The sequence below is a fragment of the Alternaria metachromatica genome, assembly GCF_023757995.1.
Source record: "Alternaria metachromatica strain BMP 0045 chromosome Unknown scaffold_20, whole genome shotgun sequence".
Lineage (NCBI taxonomy): Eukaryota > Fungi > Ascomycota > Dothideomycetes > Pleosporales > Pleosporaceae > Alternaria > Alternaria metachromatica.
This window is the reverse complement of record NW_026055511.1, coordinates 191849-217863: the sequence shown is the minus strand read 5'-3', so window position 1 is coordinate 217863 and position 26015 is coordinate 191849. Positions and strand designations below refer to the sequence as shown.

At 49.3% G+C, this 26015-nt stretch overlaps 8 protein-coding genes across 8 annotated transcripts; 5 read left to right on the top strand and 3 right to left on the bottom strand.

The window, feature by feature from the left end:
• Nucleotides 1-7319: 7319 nt before the first annotated feature.
• Nucleotides 7320-9051, top strand: ZEB1 (Zinc finger E-box-binding homeobox 1; the record flags this gene model as incomplete). The annotated part of the gene is made up of 2 exons (XM_049334684.1): nt 7320-7564; nt 7614-9051. 2 exons carry the CDS (start codon nt 7320-7322, stop codon nt 9049-9051), a joined length of 1683 nt encoding a protein of 560 aa, XP_049186173.1.
• Nucleotides 9052-9402: 351 nt separating this feature from the next.
• J4E83_007784 (uncharacterized protein) lies at nt 9403-10521 on the top strand (the record flags this gene model as incomplete). The annotated part of the gene is made up of 1 exon (XM_049334683.1): nt 9403-10521. The coding sequence occupies one exon, from the start codon at nt 9403-9405 to the stop codon at nt 10519-10521; it is 1119 nt and encodes a 372-aa protein (XP_049186172.1).
• Nucleotides 10522-11917: 1396 nt separating this feature from the next.
• On the top strand, nt 11918-12697 carry J4E83_007783 (uncharacterized protein; the record flags this gene model as incomplete). The annotated part of the gene is made up of 1 exon (XM_049334682.1): nt 11918-12697. The coding sequence occupies one exon, from the start codon at nt 11918-11920 to the stop codon at nt 12695-12697; it is 780 nt and encodes a 259-aa protein (XP_049186171.1).
• Nucleotides 12698-15543: 2846 nt separating this feature from the next.
• On the top strand, nt 15544-16491 carry J4E83_007782 (uncharacterized protein; the record flags this gene model as incomplete). Its single annotated transcript, XM_049334681.1, has 1 exon — nt 15544-16491. One exon carries the CDS (start codon nt 15544-15546, stop codon nt 16489-16491), a length of 948 nt encoding a protein of 315 aa, XP_049186170.1.
• An 895-nt stretch (nt 16492-17386) lies between these two features.
• J4E83_007781 (uncharacterized protein) lies at nt 17387-18703 on the bottom strand (the record flags this gene model as incomplete). The annotated part of the gene is made up of 1 exon (XM_049334680.1): nt 17387-18703. The coding sequence occupies one exon, from the start codon at nt 18701-18703 to the stop codon at nt 17387-17389; it is 1317 nt and encodes a 438-aa protein (XP_049186169.1).
• A 633-nt stretch (nt 18704-19336) lies between these two features.
• J4E83_007780 (uncharacterized protein) lies at nt 19337-20792 on the top strand (the record flags this gene model as incomplete). The annotated part of the gene is made up of 4 exons (XM_049334679.1): nt 19337-19542; nt 19598-19841; nt 19893-20338; nt 20387-20792. 4 exons carry the CDS (start codon nt 19337-19339, stop codon nt 20790-20792), a joined length of 1302 nt encoding a protein of 433 aa, XP_049186168.1.
• A 114-nt stretch (nt 20793-20906) lies between these two features.
• Nucleotides 20907-22806, bottom strand: J4E83_007779 (uncharacterized protein; the record flags this gene model as incomplete). The annotated part of the gene is made up of 2 exons (XM_049334678.1): nt 20907-22472; nt 22525-22806. 2 exons carry the CDS (start codon nt 22804-22806, stop codon nt 20907-20909), a joined length of 1848 nt encoding a protein of 615 aa, XP_049186167.1.
• A 661-nt stretch (nt 22807-23467) lies between these two features.
• On the bottom strand, nt 23468-25273 carry J4E83_007778 (uncharacterized protein; the record flags this gene model as incomplete). The annotated part of the gene is made up of 5 exons (XM_049334677.1): nt 23468-24139; nt 24201-24691; nt 24746-24942; nt 24992-25062; nt 25115-25273. The coding sequence occupies 5 exons, from the start codon at nt 25271-25273 to the stop codon at nt 23468-23470; spliced, it is 1590 nt and encodes a 529-aa protein (XP_049186166.1).
• Nucleotides 25274-26015: the final 742 nt, after the last annotated feature.

Below are 26015 nucleotides of genomic sequence, written 5' to 3'. Positions count from 1 at the left end.
TAGACTATAGCTCTAACTAGTTAGAAGCTTTCTAGACTACCTTATGTAAGCTTATAAAGGTAGACTAGCTACTCTTAATATTACACTACCTCTAGACTAATAGAGGCACAGAGCGTATAAACTAGAAGGTATAGATAGTACTACGTGTAATAGTAAACTTTAAATAGACTAACTAGCCTAATTACCTTCTAGCGTGTTAACTTATCTTAAATAACTATAACTTAAGCGTTATAAAGGTTAGCCTAAACCTACTACTTAATAGATATATAGTAGAGACGCTATAGTAGGTTTTACCTTAGAAGAGGTCTACGCATACCTCTAAGAGCTACGCTATCTAGTTTATAGAGTACCTAAAGTCTAGGCTTAATCTAGTCTAAGCTATAATTATTTTTACTTAGTAGTAGTAATAGAAGACTATAAACTAGTTGCGCTGCTCTGCAGAGTAATTCTAGGTTAGTAATAGAGTGTAGTTCTCTATACGTAATATTAAGACAAACTAGCCTAGTAAGAAATTAGACTAGCTTTAAGCAAAGTACGCTATAATAGTAGTGCTATCTTCTCTTATAGTTATCTTAGACCTACCTAGAAACCTACACAAGACTGTTTATATAGATCTAGTAGAGTAGGTAGTAGTAGATTCTCTGCTAAGCTAGCTACTAACAGACGTATAACTAGAGCCTACAGTAGGCCTATATAAGAATAATAAGAATTTGCGTAAATAGATAGTAGAGAAAGTTTTGTAGGTAAAAAACGCTTCTAGTTAGAGCTAGTAGAAAGCCTTAGTAAAGTAGGCTAGCTACGTTACGCTAATATAGGTTAACCTACTTAAACTCTCTAAGACTAAGGCGCTAGATTATTTTAAAGCTAAATATAGAGACGCGTGTTTTTATAATAGACTAGTGCGTTATAATAAGAAAAGAAAAGGTATATAATAAATTTAGCCTTAGGCCTATAATAAAGAAGTTTATTTAATAGCCTTTAGCCTACGCTATCTAGTGCGCACTATAAATCTTAAGAATAGTAACTCTATAGGCACTGTATAAACCTAGACTAGAGGTATATAGAGTCTACTTAGTTATTCTCTATCTTATAATAGATCTACTTATTAGAAAGACTGCTACTTATATTAAACTACTTATTAGACTCTAGAATCTTCTTCTTAATCTTAGAAAACTTCTACTCTAGCTGCTATTATAGGTTCTTCTTAAGTAGAATTAGATTCTTCTTAAGTAGAGAAGGCTTCTTCTTAGGTAGAAGCTACTCTTAGACGCAGCTAAAGCTCTAGAGAGGTAGCTCTAGAATAAGTTAGCCTTTAACATAGTAGTGCGTAGAATAGTTATTATATAGTAGTAGAGAGGTTTTTTACTTAATAGAGCCTTAGCGTAGAGTATTACTACTAGAAGTTAATAATAGCAAGATCTAGAAAAGGTAGGCCTCTAATTTAGCCTTAGACTTAGAGTTAGACATAGGCTAGCTAGATAATATTAAGATATAGCGCTAGAATTAGTTAGAGGTAGAGAAGTTAGCAGATAGAGTAGAGTCTAGAGCTAGTCTAGAGTTACTAGGCTGCTTAGCGAAATCCTCTATTAGCTTATTCTAGTTCTGCTTAACGTTCTTATAGGCTTTAGTACTGTAGTAGACTATATCTATATAAGGCGCTAGAGAATTCTGCGCAGAAATAGGTACTAGAGCACTATATCTAAAAGTGCTGCACTACTTATATATAGTAGAGAGAGCTTACGCGCTTAAGTTTAGAAAAGAAATAGCGCTAGACTAGATATTAACGTAATAGTAACTACAGCAGGTAGTATCTTTAGTAGTTTAAGAGTAGTTATAAGAGAGGTTAGTATAGTAGTTAGCGTAGCGCGCAGAGACTCTATACTTCTTATTATCTAAGTTATATTTGTTCTTAAGCTAGTTGTTAATCTAGTAGGCTTAGCGGTAGAAACTAGAGCTGCTTAGAGATAGATAGTCTACTTAGTAGTAGTGCTTTAAAGGCGTGCTAGGTAGAAGTTAGTTCTAATAAAAGTTAATATATAGATAGTGTAGAGAAAGTTAGAGCCTATACTATAATCTTACTAAACATATTCTTTTACTACTAAAACTAACTACTAATAACGTTTAGAGCGCTGCTAATAAAACGCGCAAGATTATTTAAATTATTTAAGCTGCAACTAGATACTATAAGAATAACTATGTTTCTCTAAGAGAGATTAAATAGAGATATCTAGTTATTAGATAGGCGCGAAGCCTTATACTAGTGTTAAGCAAAGAGTTTATAAGAGGTAGCTAGACTAGAGCCTTGCTTAGCTGTAGCGAGAGTTAATTTAAAGTAGTAGTAGAGAACGTAAAAGCGTAGCGTAAACTTTAGTATAGTTCTAGTTATAGGCTGTATAGTGCTATACGTCTCTAGATCTATAATGTAGGCGTTTCTACGCCTAGTACTCTACTTAATATAGTAGTTCTAATTGCAGAACGCGCAGCGCAGCTTAGAGTTAATAGAGAACTTAAGCGTATATAAAGTGTACTTTGCTTTATAATAGCTATAGAAAGAATATAAAGAGCCTAGAAGAAGTTAGCTTATAGTCTAGACTCTTAAGAGAACTTAAATAGAACAAACTAGCACTAGGCTTGCACTTGTACTTTCTAAACTAGAAGAGCAGCGCAATACATAGAATATATAGGTAATTCTTAGAGTTAGCCTTAGCGAAGTTAGAGTTATTAGAGTTGCTCTTAACTTTATACTAGTCTATATAGCGCTACTTACTCTATTATACGTTAGTTAGAGTATAGTCTAGACCTAATTAAAGCTCTTACCTTAAAGTTGTAGAAGAAGCTATATCTAGAAAGACTAGTTAGCTTTCTTAGATCTTAGCTGCTAGAGGCGCTAGCAGTAGTAATACTAGTACTACTATTTTGCGCGTTAAGAGAACTAGCTAAAGTAAATAGTACTAAAGCTATAAGCTAGGCAAGAATAATATAGAACCTTATAATAAAAGGTGTAGATATAGTCTAGAACTAATAGGTTTTTAAAAGAGGTAGGTGCAGAAGTTACAAAGTAAAGAATTTAGAGTAAGTTAGAATAAAGGTAAGTTATGTTAAGGTGTAAGTAAGGCCTTAGATAAAAGCTATGTTATAATTGCAAAAAATTATAATGTAATCTTAGTCTAGATATAGTTTAGAGTTATTATAACTCTATGCGTAGGCGTAGTAGAGGTTATACAGGCAAAAATTTTTACATAGTCTAAAAACTTTATACACGTAGACCTATCTCTACGCGTTACTTATTAGGCCTACAATCTTAGCGTAGAGGCATTCTCTATAATACTACGCTACTTTTCTAGCTAATACAATAGAGGTAAGTTTAGAGGTATATAATAGTCTTAGACTTTGCCTAAGCTTAGGCTAGAATAGAGAAAGTATAGGTAAGGTCTAGACTTACTATATAAACCTCTAGATTCTGTACGTAGCCTCTTAAGTTCTAAGCCTTACAATATTTTATTAACACTTAGTACATTCTAACTCTAAGGCTAGTCTATAACACTAGCTCTTTTAAGTAAAAACTACTTTTTTTACTTAAAGTAATATTAGTAGTAATATAAAATAGTAAAAGTATACTAATATACTTTTTACTTTTTATAATATATAAGTTAAGATATAAGTTAGTATTTAAGCTATTTTTTTAAATAGTAAAAATAGGTATAAAACTTTATACTAGAGTAAATAAAATATATTATAAAATATATAATTATATAGGTAATAATAGCTATAAGTAAGATATAAAAGTTTTATATTATATATTAGGTAAAGAATTAAGTAAAGCCTTATAAAGACTAGAGTAAGGTATATATATATATTTAGTAGTATATTATACTTGTAGTTTCTCTTATAGGTAAGAATATCTTTTTGTCTAGGTTGTTAATGTTACAGAAGTTGTAAGTAGCTTGTTTCGCTCTGCGTTATCGCAGTACTATAGGACATATACACTCGCATTCGCTATAATCTGTGCTCGGACTAGGTAGCGTACCTAATTAACTGCGTTATAGTAAGCGATAATTGTAGGATCTATAGATTGATTCGCTTGTTGCGGGTACGCTACCACTATCACTATTCAGCTCTTATGTTAACGATACTTCTCTTTTCGAGAGGACCTAATTAGATAGGTACATATAGATTTCGGAAGTTGTAGTTAGCTTGTTGCGATAGGTTATTAGGGGAAAAGCTGTGTCCACTGTGCATGGATTCGTATACTTTTCGTGGGCACCTTATTAGGTATCTTAGAGAGCTTGCACATTTTGCGCTGCCTAGAACATTGTATGACGAGGAGGAGACGAGATCTGTTGGTTCAAACAGTGCTCATTTTAGCTCTGATAGCATGAGCATGAGCATGTATAGCATGAGTACTGATGGTGGACCATACGTTTTGGAGAGCGCATAGTCCTCGGAGTTCTCCCAAAAGCCTACCACGCCCACGAACTTCCACCACGCACCGATGAAGTCAGCAGCTGTAAATTCTGCAAGGTTCCCCGTGCCTCAAGGTTACGATACTTCTCGTTAGAAACCATCTCTTTGCATCTGGGTCCTATGGAATGCGGAGAGTTTGGTTGGCTCGTTGTCTCTGAATCATTGCAGTACTAGTCCTGTGATATCAACTTCCATTGAGGATGCCTTGGAATTCTCGTTTCTGTTAGCCGCTGCTCTGTCATCCGAGTGACAAATCGCATCCAATAAGACAGAATCGTAATGATACATGGAGTACAGGCTTCCCCTGGGAAGATCATCAATGCGGTAGTATGATATTGAACCAAATGCGAAGACAGTGACTAATTATTCGGCCCGCTCAAATCTTCCCGGACACGAGAAGAAACAGTCACCTCGGTTCTCTTTGTTATAGCAGCGACATCGCCCATTATGAATTCCTCGCTTCCTCTCTCAAAAGGCCCAGATACATGCGTCGCTTGATGGACACCGCTCCCAAGTGGGATAGAACCTTGCCTGGTACTGCGTCTCGACCTTAGGGCGTACAAAGATTTTGATCTTGTTGCCGAGTTCCCATATGAGCTCTTTTGTGTCTTCTCAACAAATGACTTGAAGAGGGGTGCTAGCGTCGGCACCGACGCGACGATGATACCCAAGTTGTTCTCAACAGTCGACCACATAATGAGACTGCTAGAGTCGAGGTAGTTGGCGAGGTTTCGAACGGTTCGGATGCGTAACACTTGGATGATCGTGATGAATGTGCCTAGCGCGAGGAGGCACAGTAGGGCGACTTTCTTCCGCTTCTGGATATGGCTTTTGAGGAGGACGGGGAAGGGGAGGAACATGCTGTTGAAGTAAGCTTCTGCTGACAGACACGAAGGAGACACTTACACTACTATGTCGAAGACAATGGTCAAAGATGCCATGCTGGTGTAGAAGGGGACGGCTGGCAGGCACTGGCCCCAGGTAATGGAAGGGTCCCATTGTTTTGCGGCCGGCTGGCAGAGGTTCGTTTGCACGACCAGGAAGCAGAGGTGAAAGAGTATGCATGCGACTATTACGGTGATGGTAGCGTTGCGCGACGCGCCCTTTGGCATGATACGTAGATAGGTCAACAGCAGACTAAGTTTGAAGCCCAGTATACTGGTGATGTAGCTGTTGCGGATGTCAGAGAGACGTATTATGGTCGTGTCGCAATTATCGTCTTACAATGGTGCACCCATGTACTGTATCTAGTCCGGTCAGGATTGGAATGTGTTCACTTGTGCGGGTAAGACTTACAAGTCCAAAGTTGAAGAGGTTTTCATCGGGCATATCCTTCAGATGTTTGAGTCCAAGTCCCCATTTGGTTTCTGGTATCGCACCATCAGTCTCGATATCACAGCACTTGTGCAGCCAACGTACGGATGATAGTTACGACAGCGAAGCCACAAGATGCTATCTGCGCGACTGTCAGTCCCATCACTACGGGAGGGACTTGAATAGCTCACCCAAGTCACCACTAGTATCCAGTCATCTAGCGATGATAGATGCGTTAGCTATGTGTCGAGGAGAATCTGGGTGCCATGTTACTTACCGGCTCCAATGGCTTTGGTTATGCATCCGCGCACATAGAAACGAAGGGTCAGAACCAACAGTGACACTGCTGTGAAAACGATTGCGATTGCGGTAATTTGCGGCCCCTCGTTGGCGATATCATCGGGAGTGTTGTAGGTCCAGCCCATCGTACTGGCTTGCTTACGGCGGTTTCGTTCAGAATAGGGATTGAATAGTACTTTGCACAAGTTAAAAACCGAACAGGCCTGAAGCCTACGTTTGGACAGCAATGCGCAAATAAGAGGACGTAGCGTTAATGTAGGTCTCAGGGTGTTTAGTTCTCCCTTGATTGAGGTGGTAGACTTTTCGCCTTTGGGAGAGAACACATCAGAATACTAGGCATTGCGATTCAGCGTCTACACAGTTCCGACCGTTCCCAGCGTATTGGCAGTCCAAGAAGACGAAACCGCGTAGGATTCAGCGCGGCCCTTACCCGGTCTATCATAACCCCGTCAGGAAAGCATGCCTTGATCGATAGCAGAGGAGACTCTCATACGAGGTGAAACCTGTAAATATTCCCAGTATTGTCCGAAGTTATAGTAGCCTAACAGCTAACGCACATGGTTGCAATGCAGCCCAAGTGTTGGCCGACAGAAAAGACCTTCTTCTTAGAGCTAGACCAAATAATACCAAGGTATATTGGTAACGGTAACGGGAAACGGCTTCGGCACTACTCGGTGAGATATCTCCTAATTTTAAGGGTCTAGAAAGACGATATGGGACGATTGCATCTCGCCTGGAGAGCCGCCGACCCGCCCTCGCGGTGGACGTGCTCGGCTGCATCGGAGGTTTCTCAATGCAGCAAAGCCGTGCGCGATCCCTGTTGATAGATGCCGAAGGTCCAGTGCAAGCCCCAGCTTCCAATTGATGGCAAAGTCGCCGTCCCGCACCAGCACCGCGACTCCGACGACACGACAGCTATCCATCAATCGCTTGTTCATGATGAGGCGTACTCTCCTTCAACAACCTGTGGTACTCTGCATATCTCTGTCAGAGGTCTTTTTCGCGTAGACTCAGATCCAAGGCAATCGGCGCCACGGCCACAAAACGGGGTCGCGGTATCACCCCGGGACGGTCCACCCCACCGGACACTAGATTTGTAGTCCCACAACTGCTCTAGGTTGCTCGCCACTGTCAAGCGCGGCGCATGCAGGGAGCCTGAATTTCTGTTTATATTAATCCGTATGCCTGGGAGATTGACATTTTCCAGGTCGCAGAACTTTATCTTTTCCTACGCCCTGGAAATGCGTTCCTACATCCCAGTCCTCGCGCTTCTTGGCGTCGTTTCTGCTAACCCAACCCCCAATCAATGCAAGTCGTTCCCAGGAGACAAGTCATGGCCTTCGCAAGCAGAGTGGAACAGCTTGAACAAGACAGTAGGCGGACGTCTAGTGGCAACCGTACCACTCGGAGCTCCCTGCCACGTTCCGACTTTCGACGACGCGACTTGTGAAAGTCTGAAGAAGGATTGGCAGTTTGAGAAGATCCAGTATGTTCCACACATGTGCTCTGAAGACGTCACTCTAACGTTTAGTCAGTTATGAATCGTCTTCATCTGTAATGGCACCTTTCTTTGCCAACCAGAGCTGCGATCCCTTCCAACCTCGAGACCGCCCATGTGAGCTCGGGAACTACGTCCGTTACGCCGTGGATGCGTCCGGGCCTGCAGACGTCCAACGAGCGATCGCGTTTGCTGCCTCCAAGAACATTCGTCTCGTCATCCGCAACACGGGCCATGATTATCTCGGTCGTTCCACAGGCGCGGGCTCACTAGCGGTGTGGACACACCATCTCAAGGAAATCACCCATGTTCCGACGTTCATGGGTTCAGAATACAATGGCCCGGCTTTTAAGATTGGTGCCGGCGTTCAAGGTTTCGAACTAATGGCTGCTTCCCGAGACAAAGGCTTGGTCGTGGTTGGAGGCGAGTGCCCTACTGTTGGCATCGCTGGCGGTTACACACAGGGTGGTGGACATTCGGCTATCAGTACTAGCTTCGGCCTCGCTGCCGACAACGTACTGAATTGGGAAGTCGTAACAGCAAGCGGGAAGCTTGTCAATGCGAATACGAAGGAAAACGCGGACCTTTACTGGGCTCTCAACGGCGGCGGTGGCAGCACCTACGGCGTTGTGGTTGGGATGACTGTCAAAGCGCACAAGGAAGCTGTTTTCGGCGGCGCTTCACTGTCGTTCTTCACCACGGACAACGACCAGGACGTGTTCTATGATGCCATCCAAGCGTTCCACGAGGAGCTGCCTGCCATGGTAGATGCCGGAGCAATGGTGGTCCATTACTTCACGTCTTCATTTTTCATGATCTCCCCGCTTAACGCCTACAACAAGACGGAAGCCGAAGTCAAGGCCATGCTTGCGCCTTTCGTCGCTAGGCTGGACTCCAAAGGCGTCAAGTACACCGCTGAATACAGCGAATTCGACACGTACTATGAGCACTACGACAAGTACTTCGGCCCCCTTCCTCTCGGCAACATCCAGGTCGGCATCGCCCAGTACGGTACTCGCTTGATCCCACGAAGTGTAGTGGGCAACATCTCCGAAACCTGGAAGGCTATCGTAGAAAAGGGAGTGACCTGGATTGGAGTCGGTACAGATGTGAAGGCGTTTGGTTCGGAGAAAACAACGTCGGTCCACCCGGCCTGGCGCAAGGCAATCGTGCACGCGACCTTGACACTTCCATGGAACTTCACAGCTCCGTGGTCGGAGGCGTTCGCAACTCAAGACAAGATGACGAACGAGATTATTCCTCTTGTTGAGGCTGCGACACCTGGTAGCGGATCCTACGTGAACGAGGCCGATTTCCGTCAACCGAATTTCCAGGATACGTTCTGGGGCCAGAACTACGCAAGGTTGTTGACGATCAAGAAGAAATGGGATCCTTCAAGTCTATTCTACGCCACTGTCGGCGTTGGCAGCGAAGCCTGGACTGTTCGGACTGACGGTCGCATGTGCCGTGCCTAGTAGCTAGTTCCTGTTCTGAGTCAATATGAAAAACTACACACAAGTCGCGTCGTTCATCTGATTGATACCAACCTTTGACTGATGAACAGGTCATCATCGACCTCGCGCGTGAATTCACCATCGTCGGCTCAAGCATCTCCATTGCATCACGATCGAATAAATCAACAGCCGTTATGATAGAAATCGTCTCCAATACGCTGGTAGCAGCGTGTGCAATTGAAAACATGGAAAGGTCGTAGCGCGTCCTGAACGCGTCCAATTCAGGTTCTCGAGTGGGGAAGCTAGCGTCAATGACGTACACCAGGGGATACCCTGCAGCCGCCACAACTCTGAGAAAACCAACTAACAATCATGCCTCCTAAAAAGTTGAACAAAGATGGGGGCAAGAAAGATGAAGAGAACAAAGAGTCTAACAAGCCCGCCGTTTCCGAAGAAGAGGTGCGGCAAGAATCTGGGAAAGCCGCCAATGCTGCCCTCGCCGCGCAAAAGAAAGCCAAAGAATTGAAGGATGCAGCAGCTGCGGCCAGCGATCCGGACGAACGGGAGAGGCTGACAGAAGAAGCCACAAATGCACACATCGAGGCTGAGTCATTTGGAAAGACCGCAAAATATCTTCGTTCGGGCGCTTTTCAAGGCATGGCAATGGGCACAGGCCTTGGTGTCGCGCCTGGTGCCACATTGGGCGCAATCACCGGGACTTTGGTTGGCGGCATCTCTTCAACTCTGCTTGGTGGGATAGGTGCTGGAGTAGGTGGAGCGACAGGTGCGCTTCACGGCCCATGGGTGAACATGGGCAAAGTAGCAGGGAAGGGAATGAAGAAGCTCACTAGTTTCCTCCCGCAATGGGCAGCGAGCGAAGAGCAAAAGAAGACACTGGAGAAGATGATGGGACAAGCTAACGAAGAAGAGATGCCCGGAACTGAAGAGCTTGAGAAGTTCAAGAGTGAGGGAGGTGGAGGTCAGATTGACGAGGGTTGGATGGAGAGTGCGAAGGGCATGATGCCAGATCAGAAAGAGGTGTCAGACTCTGCAAAGGCTGGTGCGCAAGCAACGGGCGGAGATTCGGACTCGAAGCCCTGTGCGAACCAGTCTGAAGAGCCACCAAGCGGAGATTCAGCACAAAAGAGCGACACTCAAGGTCGCAAGAAGCCACGGAAGCTGAATGCGAAGCAAGATGATAGCGAACCACAATCAGCCCAGACAGACAGTATGCACAACGATGCTGCTGAAGCTACCAACCCTAGCGAAAACTCCGATGCACAAAACGGGGAGAATCTGGACGACCGAGAAAGGAAACTCGACCAACGGGCAAGTGAACTTGATCAACGACAGGCAGAGCTAGACGAAAGAGAAAAGGCCCTGGCTCAGCGTGAGAAAGAACTGGATTCGAAGACTGACGGTGATGCCACGGAGTCTACTTCAGCGCCGAAACCCAAAGGTCAACCGCGCAAGCTCGCAAGTAGATCGTAGATCTTTAGGGTACGCTAGACAAAGGTCCGAGCTATAAGTTACCCTATCGACCGTATGGTATTTTTGGATTTGATTGGTCGCTGCTGTAACTGGGTTGCTAGGGTCAAAATGATGTTAGCAAGTTGACGATTAGTCGGCACGGGTCGCTTCAACCACGGGCGTCAGTATGCGAGAACCAGAGTCTTTCGATTACACACAGCTACAATATCTGCATCAAACCTTTCTTGCATCTTTTGTATTCGAAAACCTCTCATCTTTGCTTCCAAACACCCTCAAGCTTTTTCGAGCTATATCCAACAACAATGTCGCGCCTGCCCTCTCCCGGTCCCGATGCCTTCAGGTTTCTCGACCTTCCAGCCGAACTCCGGGTGATGGTATACGAGCACATCCCGAACGAACTCTTCCGCCACGAATGCCGAGAGATCTTTGCTACAAAAAAGCCCGGCTTGTCTCTTCAGATCGCTCAAGTGGGAATCGCCCTCCTTAGTACGTGTCGGCAAATACACACGGAGGTCATCGAGATCATAAAGAGAAAACAAGCACTCGCAGCCTCAATACCCATTCAAATTGTGCTGACAAGATGGGACGAGCGCACTCTCAAGTTCTTGTACATCTTTTACCGGAAAATATACATCGCACGCTGGAATTTGATCGGATCAACGTCGATTTATGCGAAGCTCAGCTTACCTGGTAACGAACCTCTCTTGTCTGCCTTCAGAAGACTGATACGAGCACTTCCGAATGTTGAGTTTGTTCTTGATTTCCCGGATGTGGACTTGTATGCCGCAGAGCTGCTGTCAGAAATAGCATGCTACGGTTGTTTCAACTTCCGCACTACCGTCCGTGTACCGCCTGGTTTAATTTCAACGACAGTGTTCAATTATTTCCAAGGCATCCGAGGCCTGGTTGTCATATGGGATGAATGAAAAGACTGACTCATGGATGGGGGGTATCGTGGAAGACTTGGTTGCACGCTTGGGTTAATGGGTCGGAGAAGTTGCAATTCATTTGGAGATTGCTAGTCTACCTGCAGGCTGTGGTATGCTTCACAGCTCATAGTATTCGCCTCGTTACCTCGTATTAAGAGCTTGTATCTTAATACTCGGCCTCGTGTATTCCTGGTCCCAGTCGGTGGACGATCGCGACTGCACCGTGCGAGCATCGCTACTACCTTGTCACCTTCTGGCAACCACGACAACACCTCGACCCTCGTTTCCCCTCTTACTTTGCGGAAACTGCATACTGCCATGGTTGCTTATAAGATATCACGCGCCCACCACTTGTACTCTTACTACGCCACACCATTCTTCCGGCACCGCAGCTCTTACGGTCAAACATCCGATAGCAGGCAGCATCCGATCGCTTACCTCAAGACTGCTAGTCCCGCATCGCAATCATGTTCTTGACGTCTACTCTCCTTCTATTACTTCTACCTACCTCACTCCTCGCCAAAACTATACCTCGAGCCGACGACGTCAAGATCCACACCAAGCCTACTAAATGTCTCCATTACGTCGGCTTCAGCAGCGAAACGATCACGTTCAAAGACCTGTATGAGAACAACACGTTCGACTACGCCATCGTCACCAAATATACGACCTATTACCCCGCCATACTGAGCAACGCCTTAGTATCCAAGTACTTCGAGCTTTCCGTACTGAGCAAAGATCAATTATGCGGTTGGACAAAAGCTGCCTCCGTGCATAGCTCTCTGGGGCTGGACTTCAACAACCACCGCGGCGACATCTACTGGAAGCACAGCGCTGCCAGCCAGGCCGCTCAAAACTTATACCCCGAGAATGCAATTCGCGCCATCCAAGACATACTCGAGTACAATGAACCCGCCGGCGACGTCTACATGTTCAGCACCATCATCCTCGCCTGGACCACGAGTCTCTTCGGCTACATCCTCCTCATGCTGCTACTCATGGCCTGCATCAGAAAGGCCGATCGAACCACGAACACGTCGAATAACAGCGAGGTTGACGAGGGCATCGAGCTCAAATCCATCAAAGCACCTGATACAGAGAGCCTGGCGAGAACCGACTCCGCAGCGGCCGGGCCATTCGAGGACGTCAAATGGGAATACCCCAGCCCTCAGCGTTCTACCGATACGAAGCGGGCCGAACCGCTTCCTATGTACTCGCTTTGGGGATCTGGTCGTCCGGTGGCTTGATACAAGGCTGCGCTGAGGCTCATGGTGGAACGCGGTTGATTCGCCTTGTAGTTTTTGTTTTCTCATCCCCAGTTTCTTGTGTCGTCGCGTCTGCTGTACCTTGGGTTCACTTTTTATTCGCATGGCGCCAGGCAGATATCTGTTCCATTGTGTCTGAGCATTCTGAAAGCTTTGGTTATTGTCAAGCGCACGTCGGCTCAGCCCGTTCTCCCGATCCCATCCTCCTCTACCGTCTATAGCATGCGCTTTTGCTTTTTACATAGCCCCCAATGCAAGCCACATCACCTGAAACCCAACTGTTAGTCACTGCTATGGAGACCATCGGAGAACAGTATGCATGTCGCCCGGTCATAGCATCGCCCCGCTGTCGTGATTCCGGGTATCCAACTAATCCAGCCTTCTCCTTTACGCCCGGCTTAAATTGCAGTCGAGTTGAAGTGATACAGTGCATACTCAACCCAAGCTCAAACACATGTGGTGGGGCTTGGATCAATCTAATTTCCGCCTATGCAGTCATTGTTACACGGGAAAACATTGGGGGCTAGTGGCGTTTCCGGACGTCGAGAACGGACCGGTGAGCAACGCGTTACCCGGTAAGGCGGCCAAGCAAGTCGTGGAAGTTCTGTTGTACGTCACCAAGAGGGCGGAAATAAGCACAGTGTTACAGTACACCAGCTGCTGACAGTCTAGTATCGTTGGTAAGGCTGTCCGCGGATGTCAAGTCGCTGGCATGGGGTTTAGATGATGTATTTAGTATGTTGGACGAGAAGACGTAACGTCATGTAAAATCTGCTGCAAGAAAGGCAATGACGATAGACTACGATCACTGACAACGAGTGAAAAGACACTTTTGCAGTAGATTTATGCCTTCCCTCTGCGTACTCAACTATATACCGCCCTCATGAAGATCCTCAGAGTTACATCTCGTACCTCGCCGGCGCTGCCCCATCGGTCGGCGGTTTATGTGCGTGCTGTGGATCCAACTCCACTAAGCTCTCCGGTGGTGCCTCGTTCAGAGGAGGAGCGTAGTAACCGGAGTTGTTGTTGAATGGATGATGATTAGGCCCGTTCTTGTACTGTTCAGCGACCTGTGCGTCAGGCATCGGTGACGGGGTCACGTCTTTCTTTCTGTGACGACGGAAGAGGAGGAAACCAACGACGAGGCCGATTATGAGTGCGACAGGTATCCCGACGCCGATGCCGATTTTGGCTGATGTGGGAAAGCTGTTCTCGCGCGGTGCCGCGCTGGATATTGGTACGGGTGCGGGTGTGGATGGTGGTGTTGTCGTTGGTGTGCTAGTAGGTGTCGAGTTTGCAGTGGCGGAGGATGGGGAACTCGCGGTAGATGCTGAGCTCAGTGAGGTGGAAGGCAAAAGCGACGAGGAAGATCTTGTTGTCGATTCGGCTTTGTCTTCAAGATAGAAATACCGGCTGAAGTCTGCTGGTACCGTTGCGCCCTCTCGGTAGAGCGCCAATTGGAACAGGTTGGACAATTTGAGGTTGATCTCAGGCCTGATAATCCATTCTTGGTTGGTCCTGTTTACTACACTCTCTATCATATATTGTTAGCCGGTGGTTTCCTAACTTTTGAAAGTGCTTGCTATACGTAAAATGTATTCTACGTTCTTAATCGACACGCCAGTCTCCGGATCTGCTTGCCACAGAATAATAGAGACTGCAGTACCGGCCGGTGCCTCTGTCCAATATACCGTAATCTTCTCGCCTATAGTGTAGTTGAGCGCATTGCTGATGTCCAGTGCGGTATCAAGCGATGGCGGGAGGATAAATTCCATGGGCGCTGGGACATGGACAAAGGTCCAACTATAGTAGCCCAAGATCCGACTAGAGCACGACCAAAAGAAGAACACGTCTGCTGGAAGATGAAAAGATGGTAGAAAGAACTTCGGGTCTGAAAACGTCTGTAAGCTTCAAGCGAGTGAAGAACAGGCTACCCAGAACGAGGTAAGCACCTAAGGTTGAAGCAGGCGAAGTGTCGGAGCGGTACCTCAAGCAGTCGACGAGAGTCTGAGATTGCGCCTGTGCAGTGACGCCTGAGGCTTACGAAATGACAGTCACGACGGCAGCCTGGAAGTGCTGGGCGATTAGAGTGGTCTGTGGCGTGGTGCGCTTTTCCCATACCAAGACGAGTCTGTCATGGCTAGAAGCGTGGCGCTGGAGGTCATCGGTCTGCGCACGAGAACTCCTATTGATCAGCGTTGGAACTGTTATCTCGTGCATGCGGCTGAGCTTGGGATGTGCCTCTCAAACCACGTGTCACGGACGATGATTGTTACCTGTCGTTGGTACTGATCGTTCACTGGTCTTCATCGCCATCCCTCATGAATCATTACCCTAGAGAGTTTACAATCGGGCTGAGACATATCATACCCTTTCCATCATTAGATGACAGGACACAACCTCACCAGCCGTCTGGGGCCAAGACCTGTCGTGGCCTTAAGTATCTGCATGTCTACGCACCGTGGGGCGTAAGGCTGCGGATCCCCGAAATTAGCAACGGATCTTGGTAGCCAGTAAAACCTCCGTCTTTGGTTGAGGAATGCGGATTCTTTGTTGCGCACGTGGCTGAATATGCTGTACTACCTCTTTGACACCGAAGGTTTTCGTGGGGTCCATGGCATTGGGTCATCCGCGCCATTTATTTCCGGAACTGTCAAGGATTGTCTAAGACAAAGCCTAGATTTGCGTTGGTGTCTAGACTGCAAAGACTCAAATGTCAGCGGTCGTGGTTCAGCCTCATGAAGATCGATGTGGATGATGAAGCATCTACATCCGCTCTGCTTAGACACATTACAGCAAGCTTTCGTTCGGCATTCTGCTCATCCAGTATGTTAGCAAGGCTGCAATTCAAGTTCGTCAGCTATCAGTCGCTCTTTGCCTTGTGCGTCCTTCTTCTCATATATCAGATCTACACCATTCGCTCCGCCGCCCACGATAAAATCGCCCTGCCCATCCAGGAAACCGTCCAAGCGCCGAAGTATGAAGGCATACCGAGGGTTATATGGTACAAGCTGGGTCCTCGTGGCCTCTCGGAAGAAGCCCGAAACTGGACCGATAGCTGCATCACGTCCAACCCAGAGTACGAAGCGCACTTCATGACGGACGAAAGTAGCGACGAATATGTTCGAACCGCGTTTGCATCGAGGCCGGATATTGTCAACAACTACCTTGCGCTTCCAGTACCTATATGGAAGGCGGATCTGCTTCGCTACTTGTTGCTCTGGGATCAAGGTGGCATCTGGTTCGATCTCGACGTCTCCTGTGAGAACATACCCATCGACGACTGGATTCCACCGGAGTACAAAGCGAACACAAGTCTGGTTGTGGGTTGGGAGTTCGACCATGGGTGGCCGGATAATTACTTGCACCAGATGGAGATCTGGGCCATCATGGCAAAGCCCCGGTCACCGCATCTGATGCAGGCGATAGATGACGTTTTGGAAGAGCTGGCTAAGAAGACCGCTGAACACGGCGTAGCTGTCCAAGACACTACCATGGAGATGATGGGAGACGTGGTCGACTTCACAGGCCCAAGGCGTCTGACGTATGCGGTATACAAGAGTCTGGGTGCCATGGTGAACCGCAATCTGGCGGGAAGCGACGTGGAGAAGCTTCTGCAGCCCAAGCTAGTCGGAGATGTGCTGTTCATGCCCGGTCGCTCTTTTGCGCCGATGACGAACAGATACAGCGCTGAAGAGGAAGCTGTACTATCACCACAGTTAGTGACGCATCATTACGCTGGAACGTGGAAGAACAGCCACGGCGGCGAGCGTTGAACGGCCAATTCGAATCATACTCCAGAGTCGCGTCGTTCTGTTGTCGGCTCAGGCCAGGTGTTGTGTCCGCCAACGCCATCAACGAAGGTCGCTAGTAGGCAACAACCCGTAACATCGATGCGCGTGTGAGGAGGGAGCAGGAGCTTCGTCAAAGGTCGATGCCGCAGCCCTGGTTTCCAGCCCACCGGGCCAGCGCTTGAGCCCTGGAGGAATCTTCCCGAGATCCAAGGTTACGACCTAGCGCGAGCTAGCATTAATGCAGCTAGGCCAGAACCTCATGCGTGCTGCTCTACCTGGGTATCACTACGATACTCACAGTCTTCATTGCGAACTGGTTATGAAGAATGTAATGTGATTTCATGAGATTAGCTACAGCAGCATCAAAATCAGTTCAGAAATACGATCTCCCAGAAACCCACCTTCGTGACCCCTCGCTCAAAAAATCCAATTGCTTCCACGAACCTGTCCCGCATCTCCATCCACTGCGTAATGAGAGCGGGCTCACAGTAGAGCTCGATTTTCTTCACCTCGTTCAGCTTGGGAAGGTCGTGCAAGGCACCAAGCCAGTCGCCACACTCTTTGTGAAGATTTCTGGAGATTCCTGCGTCTTGGTCTGAAGCGTCAATGTTGGAACCTACTTGAAGCCTGATGACGGCATCGGCGATGAAGCCTCTCTGCCTCGCAAAGTCACGTAACCCGGACGGACTATCAAACTGGCGGGCTTGGGTAGGAACTTGCGAGCTTTGTCCAGCCATGATAGGTTGATGTGATGAAGGTTCGGTGAGACGCTGAAGAAGAGGTGATGTGGGCATTTATATAGCCGATATGATTGCTGTCTTTACCAGCTGATATGATCGCCGCGGTCTGAAGCCATGTGATGTTCGTTGTAGCAACTTCAAGACTCCTGATCACCGAACGGATAGTTAAACTTGAGGAGAGCATTCAGTCCACCGACCCAGTGGTCCTCAGCCATGTCTTCCTTGCCACTTGTGCCACGCACGATGCTAGGAACACCACCTTCCCAGCCCCGCGCGTCTCGTTTGACCTCTTCCCCACCTATGCGGACTTCCATGCCCGTGCCCAGTTTCTCTGTAATGGTATTTCCGTCGATGCTGACCTCAACTTCGCGACCACGATTCTTCTTGCCTAATCGCAGTGTGATTGGCGTCTGAGCTGGCAGCACCAGTGGTCTGAAGGAAAGCGATCGAGGGCAAATAGGCGTAAGGCATATCGATGGTACGAGAGGGTGCACGATGCTTCCTCCGGAGGACAACGAGTATGCCGTGGATCCAGTAGGCGAGCTGATGATCATGCCATCAGCGACTGCCTCGGTCAGGAAGCGGTTGTTGATGTAGACGTCGATGATCTTCAGGTGCGGGCTGGAGCCACGGTGAAGCGTGACCTCATTCAGCGCGTAGGTGTCGCCCTCTCCTTCGATGCCACTGATTCTCTTTCCATCAGGCCCGAATACGCCCACCTTCAGCCTGTTGCGCAACAAGATGCGCGCCGTTCTGTTGCTTCCCATAGCCTTGCCTCGTATGTCGGCGTAGCTCAGTGGCTTGTCCAGAGGGTCATCGGGCGATGTGGGTGGTGTGGGTGGAATCGTCCCGTGCGAGTCGGAGAGGGTAGCGTAGGTGTCTGGCGCGCCGCTCATGTACACCTCCCGAAACGCTCTCTTGTACTCCCTAAACTTGAACTCGCCCAAGAAGCCGATGGTGCCCATGGCGAAGCTCAGTACAGGAGGTACATTCTCTGCATGGCTGAACAGGCTGCTAGCCCTCAGCAGCGTGCCATCGCCTCCAAGCGTGCAGACCAAGTCGGTTTTATCCGAAAGGTACTGCGGTGCGCCTTGGCTCTGCTTGTATGTGTATACCGGAAACGCAAGCTGCTCGTGAAGCTCGTGGGCTGTCTCGGGATCGAAGATGACGTTTATCGACGGGTAGGTGGAGCGTATGTGGGACGTGAATTCTATCACGGACTCGGTGATGTTTGGTGTGCGCTTCTTCTTGGTGACGAGGATGTTGCGTGGTGGGGACGGCCATTGCAGGCTCAGCAGGGTATTCGAGGGCGACTGTACGTATGACGGCGTCGTGCGCGAGGGAAGCTCTGAAATCTGCCTGATCTCAAGACGTCGTGAAGATGAAGAGAAGCTCCGTGCCTGGGCCGGCAGAGCCAGGAGGCGCCATGGCAAGACGCGATGGGGTCCAAACATCTTTAGAGAGTAGGAGGCTAGGGCCAAAATGCTAGGCGAAGCTGTGCGCAGAGCTTGGAGGGGTGAGTGGGCGCCATATGAGCGGGTGATGACGAGTCGAACCGTGGTAGGATGGCGCCTGGTGGCATCGCATGCCAGACGGCGAGGAGTGAATGCTAAGGCGCGGAGATAGTCCAGGCGCAGCGACTAAACTCCATAATCACATGCAGCGGTGGAACATTTGAAGAGGTGAAAGTTGCGAGTGAACGCGTCCGGATGGGACTAGCGCCCGCTCCAGGCCAGCTAACGGGTGGGGTGAACCGCCGTGCTGTCATCACGCTCGAGGGAAAGCTGCGGATCGGCAGCACCAAGTTCCAGCGCCCGGAGACACGATGCGCGAAAGCTGCGGCCTGATTACTCCCTCTGCTCCTCCACACCACGCCCGCACGCCCTTTCACCCCCAGGCGCCCAATGCAGACGGCAGCGCGCTGTCCCACTCTCCCCCGCCGCATGTCTGGGCCGTATCCGTAGTTCCCTCGTCCGCCTGAGCATCCGCCCACGCCCGCCTGCGTGCACGCGCACTCACACACTCTCTCTATCGTATTCCTCAGAGGTGTCTACACACTCCCCATGCTTGCCCACACCACGAGCATCATGTCCACCACAGACATCCGGCAGCGCAAGCCGCCCGCATCGGTGCCCGTCATCGAGAAGCTGAAGGCGCAGCGCACCAAGACACCCTCCGCGCCAAACCTCCCCGATCCAACCCAACACCCAGCCGGCAAGGTCAAACATGGGCCTGTTGTGCAGTTTCTGCGCATGTGTCTCTTTGCAGCGTACTTCAACGGCAGCATCATAGCGTTCGTATACACTCAAGGCTAATACCACCCATAGGATACTAACGTCATGTCTCAGCATCGCCATCACCCAATATATCGGCCTGCCGCTTTACTTCTATAGCAAGGACCTCTTCTACGCGTGGATGGCCATGACCAAGCAGCACTTTAGCATGACCGTCACCACCATGACGTACTGGTGGGCGCCCGTCACCATGCGCGTCAGTGGAGACGAGAGCATAAGAGGACAGATGAGGAAGAAGGAGGATAGACTGCTCGAATGCGACTTTCCAGAAAGGCTGGTATTCGTCTCGAACCACCAGGTACGGTTATCCAGGCAACATGCTGCAGAACAATGAGCTGACACCTACTAGATCTACACTGACTGGGTCTACCTCTGGTGGATGGCATACAGCGCGTCCATGCACGGCCACCTCTACATCATCCTCAAGGAGTCGCTCAAATACATTCCCATCCTCGGCTGGGGCATGAGGCTCTTCGGCTTCATCTTCCTATCCCGCAAGTGGTCCACGGACAAGGAGCGCTTCCAACATAGGCTGAGGAAGCTGAGCAGAAGTCACGATGGCCCACTGTCTGGCTCCAAGGGTCTCGATCCCATGTGGCTTCTCATCTTCCCCGAGGGCACGAATCTTAGCAAGAACGGTCGCGCTTCGAGCAAGAAATGGGCAGAAAAGAACCAGATTGAGGACCTGAGGCATGCACTACTGCCGCGAAGCACAGGGCTTTCCTTTTGTCTGCAAGAGCTGCAAGGCTCTGTAGACTACCTCTACGACTGCACAATGGCATACGAGGGCGTTCCGTGAGTCTAGCCTACGGTCCGGAATCTTCACACACTAACACACAACAGCGCCGGCCAATATGGCCAAGACCTCTTCACCCTCTACAGTACCTACTTCCAAGGACGCCCTCCAAAGTCCGTAAACATGTACTGGCGCCGCTTCGCCATCGCCGACATTCCCCTCCACGACGACAAGCTCTTCAGCGACTGGCTCCTTGCCCGATGGCGCGAAAAGGACCATCTGCTCCAATACTTCCTCGAAAACCAGCGTTTCCCAGCCGACGAGGGCGAGACACCCAATGTCAACGGCGGGCCACCGCTCAAAGGCGCTGGCTGGATCGAAACAGACGTCCGACCGAAGCTGTGGTACGAGTGGCTACAAATCCTCGTCCCGAGCGCCGCGCTTGCGCTCGTGGTGAATGTATTCCTCAAGATTGCGAATCTCGTAACGAAAGTGACGGGAGCAAAGTCATGAAATCAGGAAACTCCTCAATTGGGGGCAAACATGTTGTTTCGCAGTGTCTGGCGCGTGGTTGTTTGTGTTATGTAGATCGGCTTTGATACCCTATATTCATCTCTTCTCTGTCCGTCAAATGAGGGTGTACCTCGTGGTACTCACGTAATCCTTCTTTGGGCCCTTGACATCGTATCGCACTTCCCACCACATATTATCCGTGTCCCCGTTGACAACACCTGCTCCGAATGTCCAACTGGCGGTATACAAGTCCTCGGCACAAAGATGCGTTTCCTTGTTCTTGGCTTTCACCTCCTTTCCACTCGTCTGCAGATCACCCATGTCGACGAATGACCCCCCGACCCCTTCCCCGTTCTTCCCCACGCCATCCTTGATATCCGCGCGCGGCATCTTTTCATCGTCGAAGAAACGGACGGCGATGTACTCTCCTCCTGCTTTCTCGCCTGTGTTTTCTGATGTCGACGTTTTGAGTTGGTACACGTATTTCCTGCGTGCGTTGAACTTGAGACCCGTGTCTGTTGCAAACTCGCCTTCTTCGGCATAGAGCAGAGTTGGTGGAAAGGAGGCTGGTAGGTCGCAGGACGTGAACGTCGCTGTTCCTGTCACTGTGCCCGAGGGATGGGTTGGTAGGGTAGAGCGGAGTTGACGGGTGAAGCTCCATGGTTTGTCGGGGGAGTTGCGTAGGTTTTCGAAGATGGAGGTAGGCAGCGAAGGAGAGCTGGGTTTCGGCTTTTCGGTCTTGGAAGAGTCGTCTGTTCGTGGTTCTTGTGGCAGGGGTCTTGTTTCCCGGATTGGTATTGAGGTGGTGATGCCAGTGTTCGTGCCGTCACTCTTGGTTTGCAAGAAAGCTTTTGGGTCTTGGCTTTCTAGCAGGATGGCATTGACGCTTTGGAGCGTGCTTCTACTTGGGTTTAGCGCGGGGTTGCTTGTTGTTATCCAACTGAGCCTTTGCTTGATGAAGGCTTTTCCGATGGCACTTGTCTCCTTTGGCGTATTCGTATCTATCGCTCCCTCCTCGTTTGTGTAGAGACATAGTATTGCTAAGGCGGTGCCGACGGATAGATCCTTGCCTGTTGGGCAGCACACGAGAATCTTTCCGGCTGTTGGTCCTGAGAGGGAAGAGAAGAAATGTAAGATTCGGGGCAGTTGAGTGCGGAGGTCGCGCGAGCCCAGTTTGCCGGTTTGACATCTGAGGTGCAAGTAGTGTTTGACTCCGGCGTCCTTTAGCATCGCAGTGTCGAAGGGCTCCGGTGTGCAACTAATCACAACCTCGAATCCGTCGAGCTTCATCTGGTCACTAGGAGAGATGTATAGTTTTGACGTTGGCTTGATCAGACTTGCGATTGCGCTACTACCTCCGTCTTCGTTGAGCAGTTTCTCGATCAGAGCTGGCGCGTCTTCCTCGCTCGACTTCATCAGCACGTCCTTGTTCTTCCAGAAGACTGTCGGCGTGAGTCCATGAGACCATGCTTCGTGGTCATCGGCAGCACCCTGGATATACCCGCTTTCCGATGCTTCGGCACCGCGTACTCGTCGCGATGCTGTGCAGAGCACGATCGGGTGAAAGTCGGGGAAAGAAGGCGGCCTGTCCGGAAGAGATGATTGCTGTGTAACCCAGATTGGTCGCAGGGGCTTTTTCAGCTTACTGCGAAGGTCTACGATGTTAGGTTTGCAGATATCCTTGCCACGATATCAGCTTATGTACTCAGGAATATCTAGACGACATACTTACCAGAAACTGTTGCACGAATCCGTCTATCCTCTTCTCCATCTGCGCATGCTCGCTCTCTCCCACAGCTTGTGGCGGCGTGAACAACCGCATGTCTTCTTTTTCAGGTGTGCCGAACACAGCTCTGTTGATCACACAGCACCATGTCGGAATGGTTTTGCTCAGCGCGTCCGGCATACTCTTGCCCCTCCTCGTGCTATCCACAACCACGGCGCCGCCAAACTTCTCCACCACATCCAGCAGTTGCAGATTTAGTCTTCTCAGACTGAAACTCCATTCGCCCATGTGACCGTCCGTGCTCTTGAAGTAGACAGATCCAGATTTCTGGGTCGGTGGAATGTACCAGCTTCCACAACGTTCATTGGCTATGAGGGGTAGATCGTAGGCAGATGCGACTGAACTGACGAAAATGCTGTCGGAGATGATTGAATTAAGGCGGTTGTGCGTTGATAGTGTTGAGCGGCGTAGAGAAGAGAGAGTGCTGGAAAGATTTGGTGTGTTGGAAAGATGCGGAAACAAGATATCAGCTTCTTTTAAAGGTTGAGACATCGTTGTCGTGGGCTCTTCCAGTCTGCCAGGTGCAAAGCTGATAGTGTCTGCGCGGGTGGAAATAGAACGACCATTCACATTTGCATACCCCGCACCATCGCGTACGAAAAAAGGAAAGAAACGATTTGGAAGGGTCTCAGACAGAGGGGAAAAGGTATACGTAGATCTCAAGGTTATCGAGGCCTCTAAATGTGATTGAGCCTTCTATATCGCGCTCATGAATTGGGGATGCAAGATGGGTGTTCGTGAGGGAATGACCACAATAGCGCTAGTCCAAGAAGGGATTAGGGATAAGGGTTCAGAACAAAATTCGTTCCGAGCGAACATGGTAGGCAGCCTGTGGATACTTTTGTCTACCTATGGTCTTGAATGACTGCTAACATGATGCATCCGCCATCTAGTCTTGTTTGACAAGCGAAACAGGCGCGATATAACTCTTCCGTGCGCTGACGAAATAGTTGACCGTGGCAATGATAGCCATCGCGCCAAACATAAGCGCCGCCCAATTCATGTCCGTAGCCGAAGGGTTTGGCACTATCGGGAAGAACGAGAAGATGAAGGAAACGAACAAAAAGGCAAGAGCGAGGTCGTTGACGATGCCTCCAAACTTGCCCAGGCTCCAGCGTCGAGGAAGCAGTGGCTCTCCTCGCCAACGCTTCAAGCGCACACATCCAATCGATATGATGTAGGAGAAGATGAGAGCTGCGTTCGAGATGGAGACGATGGCGTTCAACGTAACGTCCGACCCGAAGTTGATGCATGCGAGCACGAGCGAGGATCCGAGGCAGACAAGTAGCGCGTTGACGGGAATGTCCCAGCCGGCTGGCACTCGCTCGATCCATGCAGAGAACGGAAGTCCCCTGTCGCGTGCAAATGCCCAGATCTGGCGCGAAGAAGCAGCAGTAACGGATACGGCTGCAAAGAAGACGAGGATGACGAGAAGAGCACCCATGATCTCAGTGCCGGCGATAGAGCCTGTCGCATTGTAAACGGCCTGAAGTACAGGCTGTCCGGTCGGCGATTCGAGAACCGAATCAAGAGCACCGCCGCACATTACGAAGGTAATCATCTAACACGAGCGTACGTAGTCAGTATCTGCCTTTCATCCAGAATAGTTCAGGCGTGCTTACCATAATGCATCCGAAGATGCCGTTGAAGAAAACAGCCCACATCATAGCTTTCGGAAGCACCACGGAGGCGTCTTTCAACTCCTCAGACATGTGTGCGCCCGCGTCTGGACCAATAAAACACCACAACGGGGTTGAGAGGCCAACCAGAGCAGACACGCCCATCGAGCTCCATTCTCCACCATTTGTCCAAGTCGTGAAAACTTCTTCCGCCGGAAGACGCTCTGCCATGGTCCAGAATAAAATCAGAAACGCGAAGAAAGCAAAGACATGCAAGACGAGCACAACACCTTCAGCGAGGGGAAGATGCTGCGCCAAGAAGATGTTGAATCCGATCATGAGGAACAGCCAGAGCATCATCAACAGTGTGACATGCCATAGTTCTCCAATCTGGGCGTCAGGGTACGCGAGGAGGACCATTCCGATGACGAGACTCGAAAGCATTTGTGCACAGGCGGGTATCCCGCTGACCCAGCCGACAGCCGCAGCCCATCCTGAACATGGTGTCAGTGTGAGACTTTAGTTGTTTAGACCATCCAACTACATACCTACGATGTAACTAAGGGACTTTTGGAATGATGGCGGAGCGAACTCGCTGACCCAATGGTATTGTCCACCGGCAGTTGGGGCCATGGAGGCCATCTCGGCAAGCGACGCAATCATGGCTAGGACGAACACCCATGTGATAATCATCATCCAGATGACTCCTGCTGTGCCTCCATTGAATAGCCCAAAATAAGCTGAACTTTCATTATACTTAGCCGGGATAGATCCGCACAGGAACAAGAACTTACAGTAGAGCACTTTCCCATGTTGACTGTAGGACAACCACGAACCCAATGATGGAAATTAGGCGAAAGTTCCTCTGATTGAACGCTTAGTAGAGTTCCTGCATATACGTCGCAATAAGGGCTTACCCGGAGTTCTTGTTTCTTGCCCATCCGCTGCATGTCCTCGGCATCGTGGGCTGTGCCTCCCAGAGCACTGGCATGCATCCTACCCGCTTCGCCGGATCCATTGCTTCCTGCGTCGTACTCCTCGGCATTCACGATCTTCGATTCTCCGACGACTGCCATGGTATAAAGTACGTGACTACACAACAACGGCCATCAACGGAGGCAAGAGATGTCCTGAAAGAAGAGGGAGGTGCAGTGGGGGAATTCGTCCCAGACGCTGCTTAAGCGATCTAGATGCAAACTCTACAGCCGTTACTATACACGTTGATTGCAAACCGTGCCTAGAGCTAGGAACTAGCTGCCGTTCTTGGGCCCATCACCGCTTTATGTGGCGTGCCATTGAGATCGTGACAGGCTTTGACGAATCAGCCATGAGTAATTAAGGAGATGGCCTTGGAAGAGCGGCTTGAAACTACAGGGCTCTCAAGCCGTGCGCATTGCGCAAGGACACTAATGCATGATATCCGTGGGGGCCTGTGCAATGTCTTGTGTTGGTTCATGTACAACATACCATGTATTCATAATAAGGCGACTCAAGCGTAAGCTTATCAGGTACTGGAAAGGTTCGATTTGTTGATGCTCTTTGACCGTCGTGCATCATGCTATTGGTGTCGCGAGGCCAAATAGCCGACCGGCGACTCGTTGATAGAGCATGCAGAGGGTATGTGTTATCGAAGGGAACATGGAGAAGGACCCTCCCAGGGCCGTTCCGTGGCCACCATAAACACGCTTCGCCCGGAATCATACAGCCGAGGTGTCTATCGTCCAAGCTTGCTTCGCAGCACCACACACCTCCCGGGGCCCCGAACCGCGCACCAATCAAACCTTGGAACACGTTCGCTGTCACAACCTGCATCTGCGT